Source organism: Camelina sativa, chromosome 20 (assembly GCF_030686135.1).
Source record: "Camelina sativa cultivar CO46 ecotype springtype chromosome 20, ASM3068613v1".
Lineage (NCBI taxonomy): Eukaryota > Viridiplantae > Streptophyta > Magnoliopsida > Brassicales > Brassicaceae > Camelina > Camelina sativa.
This window is the reverse complement of record NC_141899.1, coordinates 33,754,821-33,781,016: the sequence shown is the minus strand read 5'-3', so window position 1 is coordinate 33,781,016 and position 26,196 is coordinate 33,754,821. Positions and strand designations below refer to the sequence as shown.

Genomic DNA, 26,196 nt, shown 5'->3' with positions numbered 1-26,196 from the left:
GTAAATAATATTATTGTTTTTTTGGCAAATAATCAGCTACGAAACAAGTTACCATCGTTACATAGTATTTCGTAGCTAATGTTAGCCACGGACAAACAGTGATACCTTCGTAGCTAGCTTTAGCCACGAATTAAGAGTGATCATTTCGTAGCTATATGTAGTCACGAAGGGGAGTGACAAATTCGTGACTAAACAGCCACGAAATGCAACGCCAATAATTTTGTTACGAAGCTATATCTACAATTTTTTTTCGTGACAGTTTTTACTTATAGCCACGAATATTTAGGCTAAGCCACGAATATATTGGTGGCTATACATATTTTTTTTACTAGTGGATTGAGCTCCATTTCAATGTGTATCTACTGCTAAGAATGCCATGAGTTAGAGAAAACCAAATTTGTGAGGAATAGGGACAGGAGAAGAACAAATGGTCCCGTGTCTCTAGTTCCTCATTACAAAATATGCAGCCAATCCGAGATATCCCCTGTTCCATTTGCTGAGTCTATCTCCAGTTGACAGACTATTATGAAAAGCAAGTCAAGATATGAAAGAGTACTTTGGAGTTGAAAAAGGGAACCAAACTCCTTTGTACCATTCACATACCGGGCTGATTATTCTGATCTGGTTCCAAGTGCTCTGAGAAGGGAAACTGGTCCTGTAACAGAATCAACTACAACAGTGTCCAAACGAGGGACGATATTGAAAACGATTGAGAAAAAAGAACCACTTTAATGGAAGATAGCTTTGAGCATCACCAACGGTTGGATCCATTTTTTGGGATCCAACAATATTTACAACTGAAAAAAATGAAAAGTTGAAAGTTAGACACTGAAGCAAGTTTATTAGTTTTGACATAGTCCAATGGAGGGGTCTAATAGGAGGATCCAAAAATTCAAATTTTAAAAAACTTGTGTAAACATAAAAGTGAGAATGCTTAACATACAAGGCAAAGATGCTTATCACAGAACTTCAGCTATAAGCATGACACAAAGATACTATTAATTGTTTTGGTGAGTCCAATAGAAACTGTTGTGTAAACATTAGTAGCAAGTTGAACAACCACTGCAGCAAAGCATCCATATGAAAATACACAGCCAATGTAGCTTATTATATCTCTGTAGCAGTCTAAGCCCCAGCTAATCTCGTCCTTAATTACAAAACGTATGAGTTATCAATCATATATCCAAAACTCTTCACGTCTAAGTTACAAAAATGCTGAATCAAAACGCTTACTTGCTTAAGAATAATGATGAGCAACCTGATATCTTGTAGCGATAAAGGCTTCTCTCGTTCATAGAACTCCTTATTGTCAACTATCATTAGCATATGCCTGATCATCAACGACAATATAAAACCACTTTTAAATATTAAATCACCCTCACAACACTAATATATCTATAAGCCAAAATTGTCATGATCCGCTCAAGAGGGAGAGTGTTGAATGCTGCATACAGAAAAGAACTGGATGTGCCAATAGCTAATGCTTCTTTATCTTCGTCATATGACTGCTTACCAAGCGAAACCTTGATAGAACAAAACATTCCACTGCAGGGATGAAACTAATATTACTTATAATAAAAATTGATCCAGAGGAGGCATAACACTTGGATTAAGAAAAATGACAGAGAGTAGATACATACTAACTGCAGAAGAAAACGTGAGTCTACAGCATTGGTTATCTGCTGCTGCAGAAAAAGAGGCCATATGAGCTAATCCATCAGGCAAGACTCTAAGAACGCCATTAACGTACAATATAGCCTCCGTAAACTGGTCTCCGATCTGCTCCATCTCTCCATCCTTGTTCAGCGAACCCATTTCTCAAAGGACAAAAAAAAAAAAAGTAAACTTGGTTGTTCAGCTCAAATGACAGAAACTTGATTCTTCAGCTCAAGTAAACACCAACAATGTGAAACAGAAACTTGGTTGTTCAACTCAAAGTAAACTTCAACAATGTGAATTGACACTTGTTGGTTCAGCTTAAGCAAATATCCAATAGAAGTGGCACTAAAAATAAGCCAACCGACCATATATTAAAGAGACAATAATACCATATATCCAAAACCATTACCTCTCCAAGAACAAGGGATTGGAGGAACGTCAGGAGATTCTAACTTATCCCCAACGGGTTTATTAAGATTCTTGCAAAAACCAAAGACAAAGAAACAAAGAAGTCATTTTGAGAAACAAGTCATGGTAAAGATAAAAGCCTTTTTCACCCAAATCTTCAACCTGATTCTATGGTTTTACAAGAAGGACTTACCTTCTCATTCCACCAAGTACCTTCACCTTAATAAAAGGCTGTATAATATTTTTCTTAAAAGAGAAAGCCTTCAGGTATCAATACAGAGTAATGCATAAAAAAATCAATAGAATCCATACCAAGAGTGGTGTTCCCCACCCACTTGAACCTGTCCATGTTCTGATTTCAAATTCTTCAAACAAACAGTCCTGAAAATTGGACAATAATTATTAAAAAAAAAAAAAAAAAACTGTAATTGTAAGAAAACTCTAAATTGTAATTTGTTGACCTCTATGCTTGCTTGCTTGGGTTCAAATACTGAAGGGATAATTGAAACAAAATCTGAACTCAAAGGGGTTCTTCTCTTACCTGAGGGCAGATTGGAAACCGGAGGAGTTTCCGCAGCCGTCGAACTAGTACGGATCCGCCGAGTTGCACTTCCACCACCAACAAACATGAAACAATCGAAGAAGAAAAAATTCATCAGATACAAGAAACCGCCGATTCTCCTCCATTTGCTTCCATTGAAAGAAATCTTGCCCGATACAGCAATCGTCGTGATGAGAGAGACGATGAAACAACTCAAACAAGAGAGAGAAAGTGCGGGCGAAATTTCTTTCGGTTGTGTCATCCATAACCCTACCAACAACTGACTGACACGTACCAGGTTCTAAGGAGATTCAAAAGCTCCATAATTAGACCCGAGTCCATAGTTTTTTTTTTTTTGTATTATCGATTTATTTTTTTTGGACAATATCAACTTGGATCCCCCGTTAGAGCTTGCTTTTGATTTGAGGGAGATAATGAGAGTAGTTGGGAATCTGAGGAGCACACCTCCAAGTTTATGCTAGTGGTGAACTCCGGATCATCCTTCAATGAAAACAGAGCAATTTGAGAGAGCCTCTGCTGCAAGAGCCAAGGAGACAAACCTTTGTGCATCAGAGAATCGACGTGGAGCATTGCCAAGGGGGTCATAGAGAATCCAGTCTTAGCCACAATCATTAGTCGCCGCAACCACATAGCCTTTAAATGCGTCCACATTAACATTAGCAATAATTCAACTAGAGTTCAAGTTTGCAATTCTTTCCACGGGAGTTCGATTGGCTACATATCAAGTTTTGTCGATACATAAATTTAGAGCTACCGGGAAAACACCAACGGTCAAGCTTCTAAGTCCCATCACTTGAGAATTTGGTGATGCAAATGATGAGATACTTACTCTGTTTCAAGGCTTAGGTAATAGAGCCATGATCTCTTGGCTAAAAACTGTTTCTCTCTCTCTTAACCCCCTTAAGCTTTTCAACACAAGACTCAAGTTTTTTTTTTATTTTCTGTGGCAACACACACAAGTTTTACACTTAACTAAATAGGCATTTTAGACAAAAATTACATTACAATTACAATGATATAACGTCTGAAAAGCAAAGTACTTAATCTTAAATTTGATTTATTTTTTAGAAATCTGAACTTCTTTCTCACGCCATTTCAATTTCTAGTGGCGTAGGAGAAACGAGTAAATTACTTCGTTCTCTACGTCTTGCGATACACCAGCAAGTGATTCCGCAAGCAGTGATTAGAAGCAAGAGAACGAGAAGAGTTAGAAAAACGTACTTCGGGGAGATGGGATCCTCAACATGTGGTTCCTCGAATTTTGACAAAAAAAAAAAAAAAAAAAAACATGTGGTTCCTCGAATATCATCTACGGACAAAGTGATAAGATCATAACCAGAGTAAACCAAGATTGACTTGGTCAAGATTGAATAGGATATGGCATTGTGCGTTCTCCTATATTATTGGAATTGTCTCCCACTTATTCACGATCCTATGTTTGTTTAGTTGGCAGTTAATTTAGGAACATCTTTCTTGTATTTAAGAAACGATTTGTCTTATGGAATGATATGAAGAGAAAATTGCAGTAACTTGTTCTAAAGTCTTTTAGAACCAAAGTGTTCTTGTCTTTGTTCTTGATAACATTGATTGTCCTAAATTGGGACCTATCACAAAGATTGAAGATGAAGAAGTAGAAGTGGAGTAAGAATTGAAAGTGATGAACTCGTTAAAAAAAAAAAAAATTGTGAGGAAATTATGTAAGAGTGCTCTGCTACTTATTGCATCATATTGTTTAGGTAGTACGTAACAACATTACACGTCTGGCAAAAAAGACAAAAACAAAAATATAATTTTTTTTTTTTTCTGTTAAAGGGTATTCAATTTTATAAATAAATGCCCAATGGGCTATTTCCGGATTTAAGCTCATTTACAGTATCCCCTTAGGGCCTAAACCACATACAACAAACCAAGTAAAACCAAAAATTGAAATTGACTCGGGTTTAATTAATGACGAACCGGAATCAAACCGGTCGTCTGTAACCCTAATCCCAAGCTGTAGAACACAGGTTGAGCCGCCGCCCATGAGATTGCGGATGCTCATCGGATCAGGACCTCCGGTGAGCCTGGGCGACGCAAGTCAAACGGAGATGGTGATCCAAGATCCGTTGCCATCCCGCCACCATAGAGCAGCTTTGAGGAGGAAGAAGAGATCCGAGCTTTGCATGTCGACGAGATTCAGGCTCATATGTGAGAGAAGACAGGCGGTAGGGAGTAGATCTGAGAACCTTCGACGGTGGCTTAGCTCCTCCTAGCCGGAGACGACCTCCCCCATCGAACAACGACCGTGAAAGCCTCCAGAATCTCCGGTCTTCGGATCTAACCACCTACCTCTCTCGATCTTTGCCGTGAATCTCCCTCTTCTACTCCGCGTCGCATCACCGCCGATAGAGCTCTTTACCGTCAGTATGTCGCGGAAGCTTCTCCTCTCTGCTGCTCCCTTGATTTCGATCTGAAGCTTTACTTTGTTGATGCTGCAGTTTACGGATGAAGAACCATGGGCCTTGGGGCTCTCTTCGTCGCCGGAATTGACGGAGAACCCCATCAACGGTGCAAGAGGTTGCGGTCAGAAGAAGAAAGAGTTTGGGAGAAAAAATCGCCGCGAGTGTCGGCCACGCGCGACGATTCTCTCTCTATTCTCAAGTCTAAATATTACCCCACAAAAATATAATTCTTTCTTCTACGTTTTTGCCTCTCATTTGTACTCTCTAAGTCTCTATGACAAATTAAGAGAGTTTTTGGCTCTCATAACTCATAAGACCTTAAAAAGAAAAAGACAAATCAAAATAATGAATCAGTGAAAAACTTAAAAAGTTTATGTAAAATTTTAACAAACTTTGCAATGTTATAGATATTCAGAAAATTAACAGTGAGAAAAAAAAACATGTTAATGAGAAAACAAAACATGATAACACTTCATAAACTGATCAAAAATTTCGTTAATTAATAGAGGTATTAAAGATTTCAGACAAAATCATTATATTCAATCAAGTATTGTTCTTCTCTTGACTCTTATAATGGTACCAAACACGAAAAACTGTGAATTTCGATCTTTGTTTCTTGTTCTTCAGTTTTCCCATCAGCTGTTATGTTCTATTCTAACACGCAATTGCGAGCTTCTGTTTGAACGGCTAACTCTCGCCATCATGACCTTATTATATAACTTAAGGAAAATGAAAATACCAAAAATTAAGTAATAATAAACTTAAGAAGAAAATCCTAAGGATCATTAAGAACTCTACCTATATATAAGCCAATTTTGAACGATACAAAACCGTCGAAAAGGTTTCGTGCGTCCTCAAATCTTGCATTCACATCAGTGCAATAGTCATTTGCCCAAACAAGAGTAGTACTGAATGAGTGATTTCTCTCATACAACATCTTTAAATGTATTTAGTAGTGTACCAATCGGTTTTATTTTCAATTGGTTTGTAGTTGTAATAAAGTCGTGTTGTAATTCTTTTTTTCGAGTAAATGAAAAATAAAATTAAAATTTAAAAATGTAATTTTCATATTGCAATATTTTATTTTATCATATACTCCCTTATTTTACATATGAAAGAATTGCACGTATGAATGTAAAAATAAAATAATTCTGATTTTTATTTAATAAAAAAGAAGAAATAATCTACATTTTCTCGGGTCGGGTCTAAATCGAGAGTGCACAGTGCGGTTTTTGGTAGAGAGAAAGGGTTCTTATTTTGGGATTATGTTTTATTCTTCGTGATTCCTCTCACAATTTTATCACCCATTTTCATGTCTCTTCCTACCAAACGCTCTACTTGCTCCGCCGCTTCTGCCTCCGACGACTCTTCTTACTCTTCTCCCCCCATGAAAAAGGCCAAAAACGACCTCCACCATTCCCCGCAACACCCTAACGCCGCCGACAAGGTTGGCTTTCCCATGGAGGAAGATCCAACTCCCGCCGCCGCTAATCTCTCTCGCAAGAAAGCCACACTGCCTCAACCTACTAAGAAGCTTGTAATCAAGCTTAATAAAGGTTTCGATCGATTTCAATTTCGATTTCTCATTGATCGTAATCCTTACGATTTTCTCCGAGTAATCTTAGGGATTTGTTTGGGGGTCTTTTTAGTCTAGTATGTAATCGAAGCTCTGGGTTGATTCGATATTACTCTCTGGTACAATTGTTAGGGTTCTTTAATTTTAGGGTTTTCATAAGATAGCTATTTGATGGGAATTTTGTGTGGGATTTGCTGTTAAATTACAGTGGAGAATTGAGTGTGACTGGTGATTTTGATGAGTGGATGAGTTGTTGTTTTTTTTTTTTCAAGTATGAATCTCTTTGTCTAGCCCGATCTAGCTAATTGAAGATCCGGAATTTTGTTATTACCTTCTTTTTTTATCATTTGAAGGGTTTCTGATTATACCATTTGATTTGTTATATGAAGCCAAACCAACTCTACCAAAGAACTTTGAGGAGACTACATGGGAACAGTTGCAGTCAGCTATCAGAGCTATATTCCTCAAAAAACCATTTTCTTTTCACTTCGAGAGCCTTTACCAGGTTAGGCTACTTGCAAATTTACTAGCTTCCTTTCTTTTCCTATCTGTAGATGCCGTGCTGATGAGATGGTGACTGTTTTGTTAGGCTGTTGATGACCTTTGCATGCATAAGCTGGCAGGAAAGCTTTACCAACAGATTGAGAAGGAGTGTGAAGAACACATCTCTGCAGCTTTACAATCTTTAGTTGGGCAGAACACTGATCTCACTGTTTTCTTGTCACTTGTCGAGAAATGCTGGCAAGACTTTTGTGACCAGATGCTTATGATCCGTAGTATAGCCTTGACTCTGGATAGAAAATATGTGATACAAAACTCAAATGTACGTTCATTGTGGGAGATGGGTCTGCAGCTTTTCCGGAAGCATCTATCACTGGCCCCTGAAGTTGAGCAGAGGACTGTTAAAGGTCTCTTAAGTATGATTGAAAAAGAAAGGTAATTTTGTAACTTTCTGGCCTATCAAAAATATAGCGAGGTTAATTTTGTCACATTGGGAATATCTCTTCATAAAGCCATCTTTACCTTGTCTTATTTCTTCTGGCTTTCTAGTAAAGATAATTAGGTATAGGTCAAACTTTCAGGAAAAATAGCACTAGTGTAAGTCGTATATATTTTGGATAACATTTTCACCTGAATCTGCTTACATTTCCTCCATGATATTGGTCCTGCAGGTTAGCAGAAGCTGTTAATAGGACTCTACTTAGCCATCTTTTGAAGATGTTTACTGCACTGGGAATATATATGGATAGCTTTGAGAAACCTTTCCTTGAAGGAACTTCTGAATTCTATGCAGCCGAAGGAATGAAATACATGCAGCAGTCTGATGTTCCGGAGTACCTGAAGCATGTTGAGGTGCCTTGCATGACTTCATATAGTCTCCCCTTATGATAAGCTGCAGTACAGTTAATAGTCTTGTTAAGGTTTCTACTGGTGATTTGTGCAGGGAAGGTTGCATGAAGAGAATGAAAGATGCATACTCTATATAGATGCAGTAACCAGGAAACCATTGATAGCAGCTGTTGAAAGGCAACTTCTAGAGCGTCATATTCTTGTTGTTCTTGATAAGGTTTCACTCTCTTGTTATCCTTGTGGCGGCGTGCATATTAGCAAATTTTAGTTTTTCGTAGTCTTACTGAATCTCTGAACATCTCCAGGGTTTTACAACGTTAATGGATGGACGTCGTACTGAGGACCTTCAGAGGATGCAAACCCTGTTTTCTAGGGTCAATGCACTTGAGTCTCTGAGGCAGGCAATAAGTGCATATGTTCGGAAAACTGGGCAGAAGATTGTTATGGATGAAGAGAAAGATAAAGATATGGTACAATCACTATTGGACTTCAAGGCTTCTCTTGACATAATATGGGAAGAGAGCTTTAGCAAGAACGAATCATTTGGGAACACCATCAAAGATTCATTTGAGCATCTGATTAATCTTCGACAGGTATCAAATATTAATTTTCTTGATTATTGCCTGGGTCTCTTGCTAACAATTTTACTTTCATGTAAGAGCAACAGACTGATTAAGTGATTATTGTGGAAATGTCAACCTTCAGTTACAATGCTACAATTGAAGAGTTTATATTCTATTATAATCTAGAGATTTTTTGTTACTGATTAAGTACTGTATTGCTATGATCTGGAGACATCTTTGGGCAGTGGGTACAGTTTTCAAACATAATATTCAAACATAATTAAGTACTGTATTCTTGTGGGCGCTGGACCTGATTACAGTAATGTTGTTAGCTAGCATTCATCACTTTGTATACCAAATAGTTCTTTTTATTTTATCCAGTATTTGGTCGTCGCTGAAGTCTTGAGCAAAATTTTTTATATCCAATATCAAGAAGCCTCTTGAAAAAGTTCACTGTAGCTTTCTGCTCATTCGTGAATCACTGTTCTAAATCTATAAGAGTTTCATTTTTTGTCCATTAGCATGCATGCCAAATTGATATACATCTTATGCTCTTGATCTATATTGCAGAACCGGCCAGCTGAGCTTATTGCCAAGTTTTTGGACGAGAAGCTCCGTGCTGGGAATAAGGGTACTTCTGAAGAAGAATTGGAGAGTACTCTTGAAAAAGTCTTGGTTTTGTTCCGATTTATCCAGGTTAACTCTGATTTCTTACATCTAGTACTGTGTTTTGTCACTGTAAATCACTGCTTTGAGGCAGTGCATTTTCTGTAACCCAGCTATTTGATCTTCTGGATATTGGTTTTGCTGATGGATTTTTATTTTTTCATCAAAGGGTAAAGATGTGTTTGAAGCATTCTACAAAAAGGATCTTGCGAAGAGACTCCTTTTGGGAAAAAGTGCTTCAATTGATGCGGAGAAATCCATGATCTCTAAGGTGATTTATTTTCTGGGTGTTTCCCCTTCCCACAATTTGTTTTCCCCTTTCCGACAATTTGTTTTCTATATCGGTAGTTCTTACCCACTGACCCCAACTTTGGTTTTACCTACAGCTTAAGACAGAGTGTGGTAGCCAGTTTACAAACAAGCTCGAAGGGATGTTCAAGGTACTCTTTCCTTCTCTATTTTCTAAAAAGATGTTGGTCGATTGTTGAATGATCCTACACCATACCTACTTTAATGAATTTAGTACATGTACAATAGTCCTAATGAGTTTGAACTCTGTTATATTGAATTTTTCTTCAGGATATTGAATTGTCAAAGGAAATCAACGAGTCATTCAAACAATCTTCCCAGGCCAGAACAAAACTGCCATCGGGAATTGAGATGAGTGTCCACGTTTTAACAACAGGGTATGTACTATGTATTAATTTCGCCCAGGATTCAACTGCTAGAATGCTGGATAGCATGGGTATATATAAAGCTTGTTAACTTTCCATGTATAATGCAGGTACTGGCCAACATATCCACCCATGGATGTTAAGCTTCCTCATGAACTAAATGTCTATCAGGTTTTACTAACAGTTCTTATTTAGTTTTTTCCTTTCCTCGTTGGATTCTTTTTAGTTACAGGCTTTTTTTCTAAGTTATCTGTATGTTTCGTAGGATATCTTCAAAGAGTTCTATTTAAGCAAGTACAGTGGTAGAAGGTTAATGTGGCAAAATTCATTAGGCCACTGTGTTTTAAAGGCAGATTTCTCCAGAGGTAAAAAGGAGCTGGCTGTTTCCCTGTTTCAGGTCAGTAGAATTTCCTCTTTTTCCTTGGTAGCCTCTTTCCTGTCTACCCGAGTTATTGCTTAAACATGGTCTTTTCTTTTTGTCTCAGGCTGTTGTGTTGATGTTATTTAACGATGCAATGAAACTTAGCTTTGAAGACATTAAAGATTCCACTGGCATAGAGGACAAGGAGCTGAGAAGGACTTTGCAGTCGCTTGCTTGTGGGAAAGTCCGTGTCCTGCTGAAGGTTAGGCCAAAATCTCCTTTCAACTAATGCAGAAACTGCTGAGATTGTGGATTTACCTTTTCCCATAAGGTTGAGCCTTATTATGTAAATGTTTTTGCAGCATCCAAAGGGAAGAGATGTAGACGATGGTGATGAATTTGAATTTAATGACGACTTTGCAGCTCCCCTCTATCGTATTAAGGTACGTCGTTTTTTTCTTGCTCTCTTCTCGTAAAGTTTCCTCGAATCTTGTGATACTGTTGTAGTGAACCAATTCTTTCTTTTGTTTCCTGCGTGCAGGTAAATGCAATCCAGATGAAAGAGACAGTAGAGGAGAACACAAGTACAACGGAAAGAGTATTCCAGGACCGACAATACCAGGTTGGTTTCTGTTCCATTTTGTCTTACGATACTATTTTCTTGGATCGTTTTACAACCTGGCTCTTTCAATGAGAGAAGATTTTGACAAAATCCCACCACAACCTTCTCTTACAGATCGATGCAGCCATTGTTCGTATTATGAAGACAAGAAAAGTCTTGAGCCATACTCTTCTAATCACTGAGCTCTTCCAACAGGTAACTTTCATCCTGCTAGATTGATTTCAAAACCCGAAGTAAGATCAAAAAGTAAAACTATATTTTGAACTGGGTTCCGCGTGAATGAGTAACCAGACAAATAATATGTCGGTTTATGAAAGAAAAGATAAAACATGAAATTCCTTAACTCTGTCCACTGTCCACTCGTACTGGTAATGTATTCGTGATGATTATGATGGTGATGGTGATGATGATGAGGGCTCTCAGGACTCAACTAAATGTTACCCTGCGATTGTGTTTGTGATTTGCAGCTCAAATTCCCAATAAAACCGGCTGATCTAAAGAAGAGGATTGAAAGCTTGATCGATCGAGAATACTTAGAGAGGGAAAAGAGCAACCCCCAGATATACAATTATCTTGCTTAGAGTCTCTCTGGTAAACACCTTTTCAATATTTTCCTCTCTCTGTATATTTTATTGACAAACAAAAACAATGGCCGAAATTTTCTTTTTATTCAGTTTGAAAAAGAAAAAAAAAAAGAACTCGAGATTCCAATCATTTCATCTTGCCGCTTTGCTTGTACAGCCCTTAACTTGTGCTGCTTCTTAGGTTCACTTATTCTCCTGTTACTTTTACCATGAGCATTCACTGTGTTGATTTTATTAGGTTTTATCTCATCTATTGTTTTTTTATATACTTGGAACTCGTTCGTTTTCTGATCTTTTATAGAAGAACCTAAAAGTTGTTTTGTTTATGGACAAACATTATCGTTTTTTTAGAACTTGGAGTAGAATTTTTAAGAGAAGTTATCTTCAAGTTTTGTTTGTTGATTCCGTTTAGTGTTCTTTTGAATTGGTTCGTATGGAGAAATATTTTTCAAAGCTTTTTTTTTGGATTCTTTTGACATTTTATACATTTCTCTGTCTTTAGTATATACTGTTTGTGAACCACAAAAAAAAAGCTTTTACTTTTTTTTTGTTTTCATCGAAATAAAATTTATATTAAGAATTAGAAATATCTTCATACAATTGTTTTGAACGAAGAGAGAGAAACAAATTGCTTAACTGATGGAAGGTCAATAACTGTGTTTATCGGTGTGGTTAGGACATGATATGCAATTTAATTAAAAAAAATTAAAACAAAGATACACTATTAATCCATAAAAAGAAATAACCAATCAAAATGAACAGAAAAGATTTAATATCTAACTGACCATATTAATTTGTTAAATCATTTTATATATTTAAATATCAAATCTTATATGTTTAGAGGGGATATTTCACCTCTCATCTTTATATCATTTTATTTTTGTGAAACAAATAAATAATTATATTATTCATTATCATAAAGAAAGTAATTTTTTTTCGCATATGCCACAATTTGAATTTTTTGAAATGGATATAAATTGTTCAATCTATGAAAAAAAACTTGTAATAGATCAAAAATTTATTCTTTAGTAATATAAATTCTTTAAATAAATATATATTCAAAAAAATGTTGTCTGAGTAACAGGTCTGATATTGAATATTTTCACACATTTTTTTGTTGAAATGTATAATTTTTATATACTATAATAAATTAACTTTATAAATATTAATTTGGAACATTGAAAAATAATTTAACTTGATATTTTTAAAAAAGTTATCATAAATGTTAAATAGATCAAAAAGTTAAAAATTATAAATACTCTAATTTAATTTACTATAGCACGGATTATAATATGTCATTATAATATGAAAATTTTCAAACCCTAATTATAATATAGAAAAAGAGAGGTATAACGTATATTAAATTACTCTTATTATAATATCTTGATTTTTAAAAACCAATTTATAAAATTATATATTACAATAAAATTCAAGCATTGATGTATGACAGACAATGAAAATATAACATAGATATATGATTAAATATATCTATAAATAAGGACAATTCTCATAAATACCACTATTTAAGTTATTTCCAAAAATACCACATTTTTTTCAAAACTACCACTAAAATATTTTTTTTTCAAAAATACCTTAAAATTGAACTAAAGTTTAATATTAAAATATAGTCTCTAAATCCTAGCACTAAACCCTACCCCCTAAAAATTATACCCTAAAACTAAATTTGTCAACCTAAACCTAAAAAACAAATTCTACATCCTTAAAAATCAATTTTTGTGTTTGTGGTATTTTTGGAAAAAAGCTTTTGTTGTATTTTTGGGAAAAAAAAATTAAAGAGTGCTATTTTTAGAAAAAAAAAAACTAAAATAATGGTATTTTGAGGAATTGCTCTATAAATAACATTATAATACATAAACTAATACAATATTTGAAAACTTTTTTTCAAAACATATGATATACAAAATTATTTCTAAAAATAAAATACAATTCCTGTTATAGCATGATCTAGTATTTTTAGAAAACTCAACGATATAATATATTTACCAAAGATACAAGTATGTGATTATCTATATTAATATTTTTTAAGTACATTTTGTGTTATGGCCTTGAAGTTTTGCTTATTTAATTTATTTTAATTACAACATTAACCCCTAATGATTTTCCTAAAATAACACTTCATAGAAACTCAATTAATGAAACTATTTAAATAGACATAATTTTGTTACTTTTATTGCCATAAAAAAACTTGACAACATCTACACATTTCAAGTTTTCCAAAAACAACTCTATCCATTTATTTTTTAATCCTATAAATAATCTACATACCTATTTTACTAGATCTTTGAGATTGTATGATCTCTTAAATTTAAAATGATTATACATTAATATGGATCTCTTAAATCTACACAATATTAAGTATCTTCACGGTTCAAAATATTTAACCATATTGCTACGTCAAATTTATTTTTGCAGAGTACAGTTAGAACATCCAAATTGAACATCTATTAATTATATATAATCTGCCGAGCTATAAATTTAAATTGAAGTATAGCTCACAATATTTATAGGTGTATAGATGTTCAAATGTACGTTGAAGTTTAAATTTAGAGTTATATATACATTTTTTAAGTACATTTTGGGTTCTACCCTTTTATTTGTACTTATTTACAAAGTTAATCCCTAACAAATTTCCAAAAATAGTATTACTTCAGATTTTGTTTGCTAAATATTCTATATTCCATTCCAACTAAAAAATACAACAAAATCAATATGGAAACATAAATTATGATATATTTAACTATATTTTCTATTGTGTTTTGAAGATATTTTTTCTTTGAATCATTTGCAAACAAAGAAAACAATAATTTGATTCTCCACAAATAGTCTACAGCATCTGAAATATCTGGAAACTTGCACTTGTCTACAGCATCTGGCGCCAGCGTAACAATGTTCTCCACAACTCCCAGAGGCTAGCTCCACAAATAGTCTTCAAGTCTGTTGATCGTGAAATTCGCAATATAATCACCGCTAGAAGACTTCGCAAGCGTTGGCATAATCTAATGCTTCTTTGGATCCGTTAATTCACCCACTTCTTTGTATCTCTTATTGTAGCCTTTTTTTTTTTTTTTTTTGCCTTGGCTACTCTTCCTTAGGTTCTTGTATGTAAACCTAACATTTTCATTTCTAATGATATTTACATGTTTAGCAAAAAAAAAAAACAATTTGATTCTCATTTTGTTTTCCAATACCTGTGAGCTTTGATTCTTAACATAAGAAGAACTTCGATTCACATTTATTTAAATATTATAATTAATATATATATAAACTTAATAAAATATTACAAATATGTAAAATTAAAAAGGTTTAAAATGCTATATAATATGGTTATATAATATATGAGTTATAAAGAGGACATGTTGGTATTAATAAAATATCATTAAATTTGTGCTAACACGGGTTAAATCCTCATTTTATTATTTTTCAACACTATTAATATTAGAATATTTGACATATAAAATCAAGTTGATTTAACTAAGACTATGTAAAATAATTAAATAATTAGGAATAATGTGACTTAATCATAGTGTATAAATGACTTCTATGTATTTAGATCCCTTATTTGTTTATTATAATAATTAAAAATCAAAATTGAATCTCAAACACTAAACAAAATAAGCTAAATATAACAAACAAATGGTCATAAAGTATATTACGGGTTAAAAAGTTAATATAAACATTTAGCGGTAAAAAACAGCCGGAAATTTTAGTTATTCCTTTATTTACAAAACATTCAATATTTAACAAACAAATACAATATAAAATATAAATAATAATAAAATTATATGTACGCGGCATACTGCGGATTAAAATCTAGTTTATCTACATAAACTCACATAATATATTTATATATGTAGGAGTTTGCTTTTTATAGAATCTAAAAGGATGAGTTCTTTCTCCATTTCAGTGTCGTTAAGTATATTTCTTAGAGACATCTATCTATCACACATGGCTTAAATTTGTTTCATATGATTTGTAGGCTTAAAAAAGGGAGTTCCTATTTTTGTAATCAATGCAAATAAAGCCTGTTAATCAAATAAACAAAAAAAAGGAAGACCTAAGAGTCAAATGGCTATGATTTACTAGGAGTCAAATGGTACTAAGATGATAAATTGACTATTTTTTGGAATTGGCTATTTTTTGGAATTGTGGAATTGACTATTTTTTGGTCAAAAGAAACCTGAGATGATTTTCCCCTAAATTTTCGATTTAATTTAAAGAAAAATAAAACAAAAATTTTACTTTTAGAAAAGGGAAAATGAGAGTTAATTTTTTGGTCAAAGGCCATACAGATTATTCTCCGACAATAGAGTTTCTATTTTTGTAATCAACCCAAATAAAACCTATTAATAAGTGATTAAAAAAAAAAAGAGAGAAAGGAGAACTACAAACATCTTAGTACTCCTTTCCCCTGACGACAAAACATCTACCTTAGTAAAAAAAAAACATCTACCTTAGTAAAAAAAAACATCTACCTTATAGAGAGAAAAAAAAAAAAAGAAGAAAAGAATGGCTTCTCTTTGGCTAAAGTTAGTATTCTCCTTAAGTCTAATAGGCCTCAACTGTATGGCTAAATCAACTCTGGTATGTTATTAGTTGACACCGTAATTTGGTGTAATATATAATCTAATCTATTTCTCATATTAAGATTGTTGCATTTTGTGTTGCAGTATCAAGAAACCGAAATCGAGTGCGTCTCTATAAACAAACAGTCTGCATTACAACATCCTCTTATGAAGAATCATCGTATACAGGTATCATTTCATTTTCCATGAAACATACTAATTAATCAAGTTTTTATAAAGAAGTATGTTGGATTAGTGAACCTGATTAAATGTTTCTTGTAGACTCGACCAAGTCGAGAGCTTTTATCAATGCTTTCTACGTCCAATGGTAACATACTCAGAGAGATTGATATGAAGGGATCAGAAGAATGTCCAGAGGGACAAGTACCGATTTATAAACCAAAAACCAACTTAACCGATAATCTTATTCATCCCCAACAACTTCCTAAAGAAGGTAACCTCTTGCATTTGACTTTTTCTAAATATCAATCACCTTTGATGTCAACATATTGTTGAGGTTTAAAATTTTGTATTATCTCACTTTACGCTTACATTTATTTTTACGTATAGACGTTAAACTATATTGTGTTCACTTTTAAAAGAATATATATTATGTAATTATTTTTGTGTTTACAACTTGTAATGACGTTTGATAAAATTGGAAGATAAATTTGTTCCTTTAAACTTTATACAAACTAAATATTTTAACTATTAATTGCAAACAAAAATATAAGCATGTACACATAAAATTAATAAACGGACCCATTTTCTACTCTAAAGATTATATTGTATATATTCTTTGTTGGTATTTGGTTCTTATATCTTTTTAGTAAATAAATAATATTTTACTCTAACCACAATTCTTTTCCTTCTTTTAGGCCGTCTCCTGAAACAAACTCGTAGGGGTAAAGAACAGAAGAGAAAGAACAAGCTACGTACAAAAACTAAAAGCAAACCCATCTCTTCCGCGATGTTGTCTCAAAAATATAAGAGACAACACCGCCGGCCAACATTATTTACAGAGACCCATCTACATGTAAGTAGCTCAAGCTGCAACGCCATGCATATATTAGGTGATGATTATCTTACGGTATAAATATGATTTTATTTGCAGTATGCAATTGTTAAGACATTTCTAAATACGACCACGAAATGGCGTGGAGCACAAGCATTGTTTAATATTAACAAGCCCCTAGTGGCACAAAATCAGTTTAGTAAGGCTTGGATTTGGCTTAACTACATACAAGGAAGCGTGACGAACAGCATCCAGTTTGGTTGGGCTGTAAGTATTTTACTACTAAAAACAACATTGATCGATTTGAATTACTTGTACTTGTAGAACCTTCTAAGATAGTCAATTTAGTTAGATGTTCGGATACTACATGAAAACCCATCTAAACTTCTCTCTCGATCCATCACTACAGGTGCATAGGAAATTATACCCAGACGATCGTCCAAGACTAACCACATTTTGGACGGTGAGTGATGATTTCATCATCTCGATCGAGTTCCATGATAATTAAACATGTTTCTGGTTAATTTTGGTATGATCATAATCAAATATTTTATCTGTTACAGTCAGCTCAAAATCAAAAAGGATGTTACAATGCGTTGTGTCCGGGAGGCTATGTTCAGGTTCATAAATCAATCTACCCCGGTTTGGTTTATGATCATATCAATGTTCCAGGAGGAAAACAGAACACTGTCCATCTTTCTGTTGCTGAGGTACAAACTTAAACCCTGATTTAAGAAACAAAGATAGACATTGACGATATGTATACAGTATCGTTTACAGTATGTATAAAATTAATGCAGGATCCGGTGACCAAAAATTGGGTATTGACGATAGGATCCACAATGATAGGCTATTGGCCGCGTCAAGGTCACATGGCAGAAGGAGCTTCTGAAGTTTACTTCGGTGGATTTGCAGGACACAGTGATTTGTCTCAACCCACGACAACAGGCCCACCTATGGGAACTGGAGCTTTTCCGACAAAAGATTTGAGTCGGTCTTGTTTCATGAAACAACTTAAATATGTTCTTTCGGATTATACAGTGGTAGATATTAATTCCAACGAGGTCGAGGCTTATGTGGATAGTCCTAAGTGTTATGGTGTAATGTTTCTCAAGTATGTAGATTATGATTCGAGAGAGACTCTTACCTTTGGAGGACCAGGTAGACAATGTTAATTTATAAATATATACAAAATTTCTTTATTTATTTATTTATTACTTCCTCCATTATAAAATATATAATGTTTTAATTAAAAATATGCATATTGAGAAGGTTTACTTTTAACAAGCTCAACCAATCAGAAACAATACTGCATAATATAAAAAATTAATTAATTTAAAAGTTGCATAGAAATTTGAGAGCATCCTATATTATGAAACAAAAAATACTCTCTAAAATATTCTATATTATGAAACAAAAAGAATATATTTTTTTTAATATTAAAATTTGAAAATCATCCAAATGGGCTGGACCGCGGCCTTTACACTTTCGATCCAGTAACATAATTACGGTTTACAAAATTAGGTTTTACAACGCGAGTAACTAGGGTAAACATGTAAACGCAAAACAAGTACACCCATTATTAAATATACACTAGATGAGGATCCGTCCGATGTATGGGTTAAAATTTTATAAATTAAATTAAATTTAATAAAAATATATTAAAATTTCTTGTATGTTATTTATAAATTTTATTTTTGTTATAATACACTGATTTATATCTATGTAAAAATCTTTTTATGTGTGTTACTATTAAAAGTATATTTTTTTACACTGGACCATACTTTATATTACAAATATATTCTTTATCACCACCTAGAAAATATCTATATGAACACATTAAGCCGACTATTGTACTTTTACTTCTGCATAGTTTTTTAATTACTAAAATTGTTGGCTCAAAAAATATTTTGAATAAAAAATATATGACATAATATACTAATCAATGATGTATCATCACAATAATGTATGACCACCATGGAGAAAACCTTGGCTCCACCCTCATCCCTTATGAAGAGAACCTTGCGTCCAACCTCCTCTACCGTGGAGAGAACCTTGGCTCCGCTTTCCTCCCTTGGGGAGATAATATTTCGTCCAACCTCATTCACCTTCCTCCCTTGGGGAGATAACCTTGCGTCTAACCTTCTCCATTATAGAGAGAATCTCGGCTCTGCCCTCTTCCTGTGTGGAGAGAACATGTTCACGTCTTTTTGCTATCTCAAAATGGCTTGCTCCGATAACCAATGAAAGTAAAAACTTTTTTCTAACGTCACAAAATCTTTTGATAGTAACTAATGTTAAATTTCTCAATATATTATTAGAAGTATCTTTGACACACCATGATGTAGCCTCTGTTTCTGTAACGCCTTAACCGCCACCTTGCTTAGTGAGCCCATGTCCACTCTTAGTCTATGGGCCCACCTTCCTAAGTGGACGCTACATCTATTCCCGGTCCATGGATCTACCCATATTTGATGGCCGGTTTGTTACGTCTGGGAGGCTTTAAAAACTTGTTTACCGACTCGAAAAATCAACAAATGATATTTTCCTGTGTTTTGTCCTCACTCGCACAGTTTTGACAATCACTTCTAGGATGGTCACCCATCATGAAGTTCTCTCAGGACCATTGACCGGAAAAATAAGTGCATTTTTGTGATATATGTGGCCAAATCAATTCTTATAAACATTTCCGCAAATCAACAACGATTTATGTTTTTTTAATCTATCTATCTATGTTTGTTGTAAGCTTGTGTTTAATTAGAATATTTTATCTATCCATTAGGTTGATGAGCTTCTACTCGTTATCTCCCTTTGGATTGAATGAATAAGATGAATAATGGTAACAATTATGTTTGCAAAAAAAAGGGTTTATGACTAACTGTTGAAAAATTAGAAGAAAATTAATTTGACATAATTAAAGAAACAATAAAAAAAAGAAACAATAGAAAATTATTAGCATGGTAATATATGAATCCTAAATAATTCAAAGATAAAAATATAAATTAAATAAAACAATCTAAAAATACTACAATAAATATTAAAATAAAGTATTAGGAAAAGAAAATGCTTATATTAAATCTTTTTTGGTCAACATATTAATCTTACGTATTCCCAACTCATAAAGTAAAAAGTAGGAGAAAATTTTGGTTTCAAAAATAAGAAAAATTTACCTTCCCATTAAAAAAAAAAATCCAATTAAACAAAGTTGAAAGCAGTGTCTTTGAATAAATTATTTAAATATGAAATTATATGTGTTTAAATAGAAGTGAGTATTTACAAAATTAAAAATTAATAATTAACAGTATATTTTCCTTAATCCCTTTTTCTATTAATTCCTTTTTTGTGTAGAATTAATAACTTAAAATTACAAATAAGTAAATAATATTATAATTTCGAATTTTCTGAAATAAATATATATATATATATATATATAATCTCCTTATAATTGTTTTAAAATGTTTTGTATTTTTGATAAATTATGTAATTTTTGATAATTATCTTTTTACATTTATTAATATTTTTTTGAAACAAAATATTTTATTTTTGTCATAATCTTGTTAATGGCTAACTTTCAAAACCCAACTTTATATAATAAGATATGTTTTGTCATATTTTTTAAAAAAATTTTAAGATACCTCTTTTCCACAACCACTTTCTAAAAATACTTTTTCTATAATTTTATTTAAAATATCACTAAAAACCTGATATTTATTTGAGTTTAAGAAAATAAACTTTTGAAATTTAAAGATTTTGAGAGATTGAGAGTAGTAGAACCAATCAAACTCTAGACCTAATACATCATTTTAAAAACATGAGGACATTGCAATATAAAATCTACAAACAAGATGATACATGACAACAACAAATCCAAATAAGATAATATATTTTGCCAAGATTCTGGGAATACATAAAGGGGTCTTAAACCACTGAACCAACAGCAACTTTCAAACAATAGTGCAACATACTTCATTTGTAGATTATCTTATTATTATATTTGGCAAATATAATATCTTATTATCTTAAAAACATAAATTTCTAGTCTAGTCAAATATATACTCAACTTTTGTTGATTTTCAAATATAAGAACAAATTTTTTCATTGACTTGCCAAATTAGCACGCTGTTTATAAATTAGCATGCTATTTATTTGGTTAGACCAGAAATTTATGTTTTTTTTGGCAAATTCTGGAAAGTTTGGGTTTTTTGGTTGAATTCTCATTTTTAAAATCTTAAACATACATATTTTATTTCATGTTATATAATGTTGTGATAATATCTTAAGATAACTACTGTCACATAAATATGTATGAATTATAACTTCAGTTATCTTTCAAACTTTCTTTTAAATGTTTATGTTGTATTAATAAGACGTCTTAAAAAAAATTCTCGATAACAGTTTATAATAAGATAAAAATAGATTAATTTTAAATAAAAATATATTAAATTAAAAGTTATAAAAATATTCCGCAGCATAGGGTGAGCCTAAAAAATTAGACTTTAGGGTTACCATTTAATTTTCAGAGAATGCGACTAAAACTTCAAATCGAAACAAAAGTTAGGGACTTTGTTCGATATTTTATAATAACCGAAGAGATCATCAAACTATAATCTCTTTAACCCCCTCGCCGTCTTCTCTCTCTTTCTCTCTTCTGCAACAGACAAATCACAAATCCTTCTCTCTCTCTCTCTCTCAATTAGACAAAAAAAAAAGGGTTCTTCTGTTCTGACCGGCCTCTCTGTTCATTCATTCAAGTTCTCTGAGAATCTCCGTACACCTTGTATGTTCTTGGCTTAACTCGATGACTTCTTGTCTGATTCCAGTTGACAAAATTTTCAAATTGAATCATAAAAACTCGATACTTTCAGTTTTTTCTTACCACCCAATTCTCAAATTTCAATTTTTTTTTTTTAGGGTTTCTCTCTTATTTGTAACCTAACCCTATCAATCTGTTCTACAATACATTGCTTCTGTTCTTAATGATTCTTTCTCTAATCAAACTTTGTTTCAGGTTTCTTTGTGATTTGCAAAAACAGTCAACAATGGTGGAGCGTGGGAAGAGGAATCATAACCGTTTTAGAGACAGTAACAATGAGAACAGCAGGAATCAAAAGAGACGTCTTTCTTATGAATCCGAAGAGAAGATGGATAACAAAGACGATCTCATTGTTGTTTACAGAATCTTATGTCCAAGTGGAGTCATTGGTAGTGTTATAGGCAAAAGTGGCAAAGTTATCAACTTGATTAGGCAAGAAACTAGAGCTAGGATCAAAGTTGTTGATCCTTTTCCAGGTTGTAGCGAAAGAGTCATTACCATTTTTTGCTCTGTTACTGAGAAGAAAGACATTGTCGACATTGAGAATAGCGAATTGAATTACACCGTTCCTTTGTGTTCTGCTCAAGATGCTCTTCTTAAAGTCCATGATGCTATTGTGGCTTCTTTAGCCGCTGCTGCTGAGAACACTAAGATAGATAGAGATGATATTAGAGAATGTCGCGTTTTGGTTCCGTCTAGTCAATGTTCTAATGTGATTGGTAAAGCTGGTTCGATTATTAAGAAGATTAGAAGTAGAACTAGAGCTAACGTTAAGATTGTCTCTAAAGATGTTTCTGATCCTTCACACACTTGTGCAATGGATTTTGACAACATTGTTTTGGTTAGTATCTCTCAATTCTTAGCATATATAGTTGTCTGTGTCTTTGCTTATTTTCTAACCAGTGTTTCTTATTCTTGTTATCAATCAGATATCTGGTGAGTCTGAATCAGTGAAGAAGGCACTTTTCGCTGTTTCTGCAATCATGTACAAAGTCAGTCCACGAGAACAGATTCCTCTTGATACAACTGTCCAAGAAGTTCCCGCTAGTATTATAATTCCTTCAGAGCTATCTGTCTATCCACAAGCCGGTTTATACCCAAATCAGGATCCTATTTTCCAACATAGGGCCAACGTTTCATCATTTATGGGTTATGGAGACAATGCTACAAATCCAATGCCGGTTTTTTCTGCTTCTGCTCTTCCTGTGGTTCATGGTGGTTTTGGCGGGTCTTCAAGGTCTGAGAATTTGGTTATAAAAGTTATGTGCTCGTCTTCCAAAATCGGCCGTGTTATCGGGAAAGGAGGATCAACCATCAAGGGGATAAGACAAGCAAGCGGGTCTCATATTGAGGTTAATGACTCGAGGTCGAATCATGAGGAAGACTGTGTTATTACTGTCACTGCTACAGAGTCTCCTGATGATTTGAAGTCTATGGCGGTTGAAGCTGTTCTTCTACTTCAAGAGAAAATTAACGATGAAGACGAGGACAAAGTTAAAATGCAACTCCTTGTAGCTTCTAAAGTAATAGGATGCATTATAGGGAAAAGTGGCTCAATCATAAGCGAGATCAGGAAAAGGACAAAGGCTGATATTCACATTTCAAAAGGGAGTAATAAGCCTAAGTGTGCTGATCCCAATGATGAGCTCGTTGAGGTAATGACTCTTAGATTCTCTCATGGTTTAGCTTTATTCAGTTCTTCAATATCTCCAATAGTGTATAATTCCTTTTGTATCTTATATAGATATCAGGTGAAGTAAGCTGTGTGAGAGATGCTCTTATTCAGTTAGTTCTGAGGCTGCGAGATGATGTTTTAAGAGATAGAGAGATTGGTTCCAGGAATCAACCGCCTCTTGCAAGATCTGAGAATAATAATTTCTTCTCTTCGGGTAGTAGCAATACTGGTGTAGCAGTTCCTCCATCTTTCATGTCTTCTGTTCCGCAAGTTTCTGATTTTGATAGGAGACCAGAAACCAGGAGCAGCATGAGTATGCTTCCTTCTAGCGGTGGACTCTATGGTTATGGAAGTTTTCCGGTAACATCTCCTTCTGCTCAAACTGGATTATGTATCTCATTTATTATGTTTGTTGTAGCTTATACTCATAACGTAAAGTTTTTTTTTTACAAACAGATGGGCAATAGTAGTTACGGATCCAACTCTTACTCATATGGAGGAGGGTAAGAGTTCAAGTTAGTTTTATTTCTTTTATTATTAGATTTTTCAATTCTTTTCCCTGTTGATATTTTCTCGTGAATTCACAGATTGCCTCAACCTACTACTATGGAGGTTCGAATTCCTGCAAGTGCGGTGGGTAAAGTTATGGGAAGAGGAGGAGGCAACTTGGATAACATAAGAAGGGTTTGTTCAAAAGTTTTTTTGATTTTCCTTCCTCGTTGCTCTCTGATCACCGTAGCTTTGTTCGTATCTTCTTCTCTCTTTCCGCTATAACATTTTTCACATGATGTGTGCCCTTTTCTCTTCTCTCAGATATCAGGAGCTTTGATAGAAATTTCTGATTCCAATAATTCCCATGGCGGTCGCATTGCTATCATTTCCGGAACACCTGAACAGAAGCGTACCGCAGAGAACTTGTTCCAAGCTTTTATCATGTCCACTTGAATAGTTTGCTCTGCCCCCAAAAATCCTTTTCCATGGAAGTGTGTTCCATCTCTCTAGCTCTCAGTGGATTTCTTTGGTCTCGGGTTCTCAGGCTTTTCTCCTTCTTCCATCAAGTTCATGTTTAAACATGGTTACATCTCTCTCCAACTTTTCAGTATCTTTGTCTCCATTAGGTAACTTTTGGTTTCTCGTGCTAGACATCTTACAGTCTGTCAGGATCATTCTTTCTCCCTTTCCTAGCGAGCTGTTCGTACAATAAATGCTTATCTCTCTGTGCAATAAAACAAAAGCGTTCTTATATCAATCAAACTTTGCTTATTCTCCATATATGAATCAGGTCTGCTTTGTGCTTTGTCCAAAGCAGTCCTTTCAGTTATGTGGTAGTTTACCAACTCGTCACATCCCATATCTCAGCTTCGTCATATGTGATGCCAAATGCTACTCATCACATCATAGTTCTTGGTGCTTCTGAGAAATTTCTGCAGTGAAAAACAGTAACTTATTAGCGCCTAGTGATCTTCAAGAACAGTAGCCTTTAGATATCCTCTTGTTAATGCTCGTAATGTTTTCTGCTTCTTAGAAGTTTTACCTTTTTAGTGCTCTGATTATTTGATTATCCGTGGGTTTATCAGTAAGGTAACTTCTCATTCTTGCTGATCATCCCTAAGACTGTTTTGATTTTACATTCTTTAGGTAGAACTCCACCGATTGATCTTTGTTATATTTACCTCTGTTACCATTTCTGATTTATTCTTTTCCCGGATAATCTTGATCTTGTAGTGCTTGTAGCTAGCATAGTAGGTTTTCAGTACAGGATTTTAGAGCATTAGATCCTGCAACACTAAAAGCTTTTATGAATGTGGTGTGTGTTTTTGATTTAGTTTATACGGTGTCTTGTCACTCTGCGCTGGCATTTTACCATTCTCACATTCTAGGTTGTCACTCTAGGATCTTAGCATTTTAAATCTGCAACACCAAAAGATTTTCTGATTCTGCTAGCGTGATCCAATCGGGTTGACGATTATCTGATACACCTGGAGTTCCACAACATTTCTAGGTTTTCAAAAACCCGCAACATTAACAAGCTTTCTGATTCTGCTAGCGTTTGAGGTCTGATCAGTTTGACCTGGCATATAATGTGATAAACCTGAGGTTCCACACCATACTAGGTTGTTAGAAACCCGCCACAATTTGGTTGTTATTTTTGGGGTTTGATCATTTTGTCCGATAAGCCTGACCCTCCAACACAACCTGGGATTTTTAACCGGGTGTGTAGACAAGTTTATTCACCCTTTTGTTCGCTCAATCTAAACAGGTCTTTGGTCTTTACGCAGTTCCTTTATCGCAAAAACGGGGTTTCCCAAATATGTTGTATAGTTTAGTTCTTTGCAATTATGAATTCTTGTTCATCATTTTGATCAGAGGTGATTGAGGATAAGTTTCTTAGAACAAGATAGATGTTGATCCATTTGGAAGGTTTTTGTATTCAATGGTCATGTACATACGTTATGCAAATATGCAATTATAAAGTGCTCTACCATTACTATGAGTTAACCAAGTTCGTTTCTTATATTGTCTCTACGGTTGCACTACTTTTTAAATTATACTAGCACTTTATGAATAATTTGGCAATGTGGCAAGCGTTGGATTAGGTGAATAAGACAACAATTGGACACTTGGTAAATTTTCACAAGAAACT

The 26,196-nt window shown here is 33.8% G+C and overlaps 4 protein-coding genes across 15 annotated transcripts; 3 read left to right on the top strand and 1 right to left on the bottom strand.

The window, feature by feature from the left end:
• Positions 1-721: 721 nt before the first annotated feature.
• LOC104771882 (uncharacterized) lies at positions 722-4,055 on the bottom strand. Of its 12 annotated transcripts, none has more exons than XM_087506624.1 (8): positions 3,851-4,055; positions 2,609-2,676; positions 2,380-2,448; positions 2,069-2,138; positions 1,641-1,817; positions 1,514-1,545; positions 1,234-1,330; positions 882-1,147 (listed from the first exon to the last, which is right to left on the bottom strand). In XM_087506624.1, exons 1-7 carry the CDS (start codon positions 3,936-3,938, stop codon positions 1,310-1,312), a joined length of 525 nt encoding a protein of 174 aa, XP_087362750.1. In that variant the 5' UTR covers positions 3,939-4,055; the 3' UTR covers positions 882-1,147; positions 1,234-1,309. The 12 variants fall into 12 exon arrangements, 11 of the variants coding, with proteins under 11 accessions (XP_087362754.1, XP_087362757.1, XP_087362750.1 ...); XM_087506623.1 differs by having other exon boundaries at positions 1,453-1,545; positions 3,851-3,911; XM_010496488.3 differs by lacking the exon at positions 3,851-4,055 and adding an exon at positions 2,904-3,574 and having other exon boundaries at positions 1,514-1,559.
• A 1,847-nt stretch (positions 4,056-5,902) lies between these two features.
• LOC104772892 (cullin-4) lies at positions 5,903-11,596 on the top strand. Its single transcript, XM_087506622.1, has 17 exons — positions 5,903-6,626; positions 7,036-7,151; positions 7,236-7,582; positions 7,819-7,999; positions 8,091-8,213; positions 8,302-8,589; positions 9,130-9,255; positions 9,395-9,496; positions 9,612-9,665; positions 9,805-9,911; positions 10,010-10,070; positions 10,165-10,296; positions 10,385-10,522; positions 10,623-10,703; positions 10,802-10,882; positions 10,997-11,077; positions 11,350-11,596. Exons 1-17 carry the CDS (start codon positions 6,383-6,385, stop codon positions 11,461-11,463), a joined length of 2,376 nt encoding a protein of 791 aa, XP_087362748.1. The 5' UTR covers positions 5,903-6,382; the 3' UTR covers positions 11,464-11,596.
• A 4,255-nt stretch (positions 11,597-15,851) lies between these two features.
• LOC104771881 (protein neprosin-like) lies at positions 15,852-18,274 on the top strand. The gene is made up of 8 exons (XM_010496487.2): positions 15,852-16,068; positions 16,155-16,238; positions 16,332-16,503; positions 16,928-17,085; positions 17,164-17,331; positions 17,474-17,527; positions 17,628-17,774; positions 17,865-18,274. The coding sequence occupies exons 1-8, from the start codon at positions 15,994-15,996 to the stop codon at positions 18,237-18,239; spliced, it is 1,233 nt and encodes a 410-aa protein (XP_010494789.2). The 5' UTR covers positions 15,852-15,993; the 3' UTR covers positions 18,240-18,274.
• A 3,282-nt stretch (positions 18,275-21,556) lies between these two features.
• Positions 21,557-26,067, top strand: LOC104771880 (KH domain-containing protein At4g18375-like). Its single transcript, XM_010496486.3, has 7 exons — positions 21,557-21,841; positions 22,073-22,718; positions 22,807-23,532; positions 23,622-23,912; positions 24,009-24,055; positions 24,140-24,236; positions 24,366-26,067. The coding sequence occupies exons 2-7, from the start codon at positions 22,104-22,106 to the stop codon at positions 24,495-24,497; spliced, it is 1,908 nt and encodes a 635-aa protein (XP_010494788.2). The 5' UTR covers positions 21,557-21,841; positions 22,073-22,103; the 3' UTR covers positions 24,498-26,067.
• Positions 26,068-26,196: the final 129 nt, after the last annotated feature.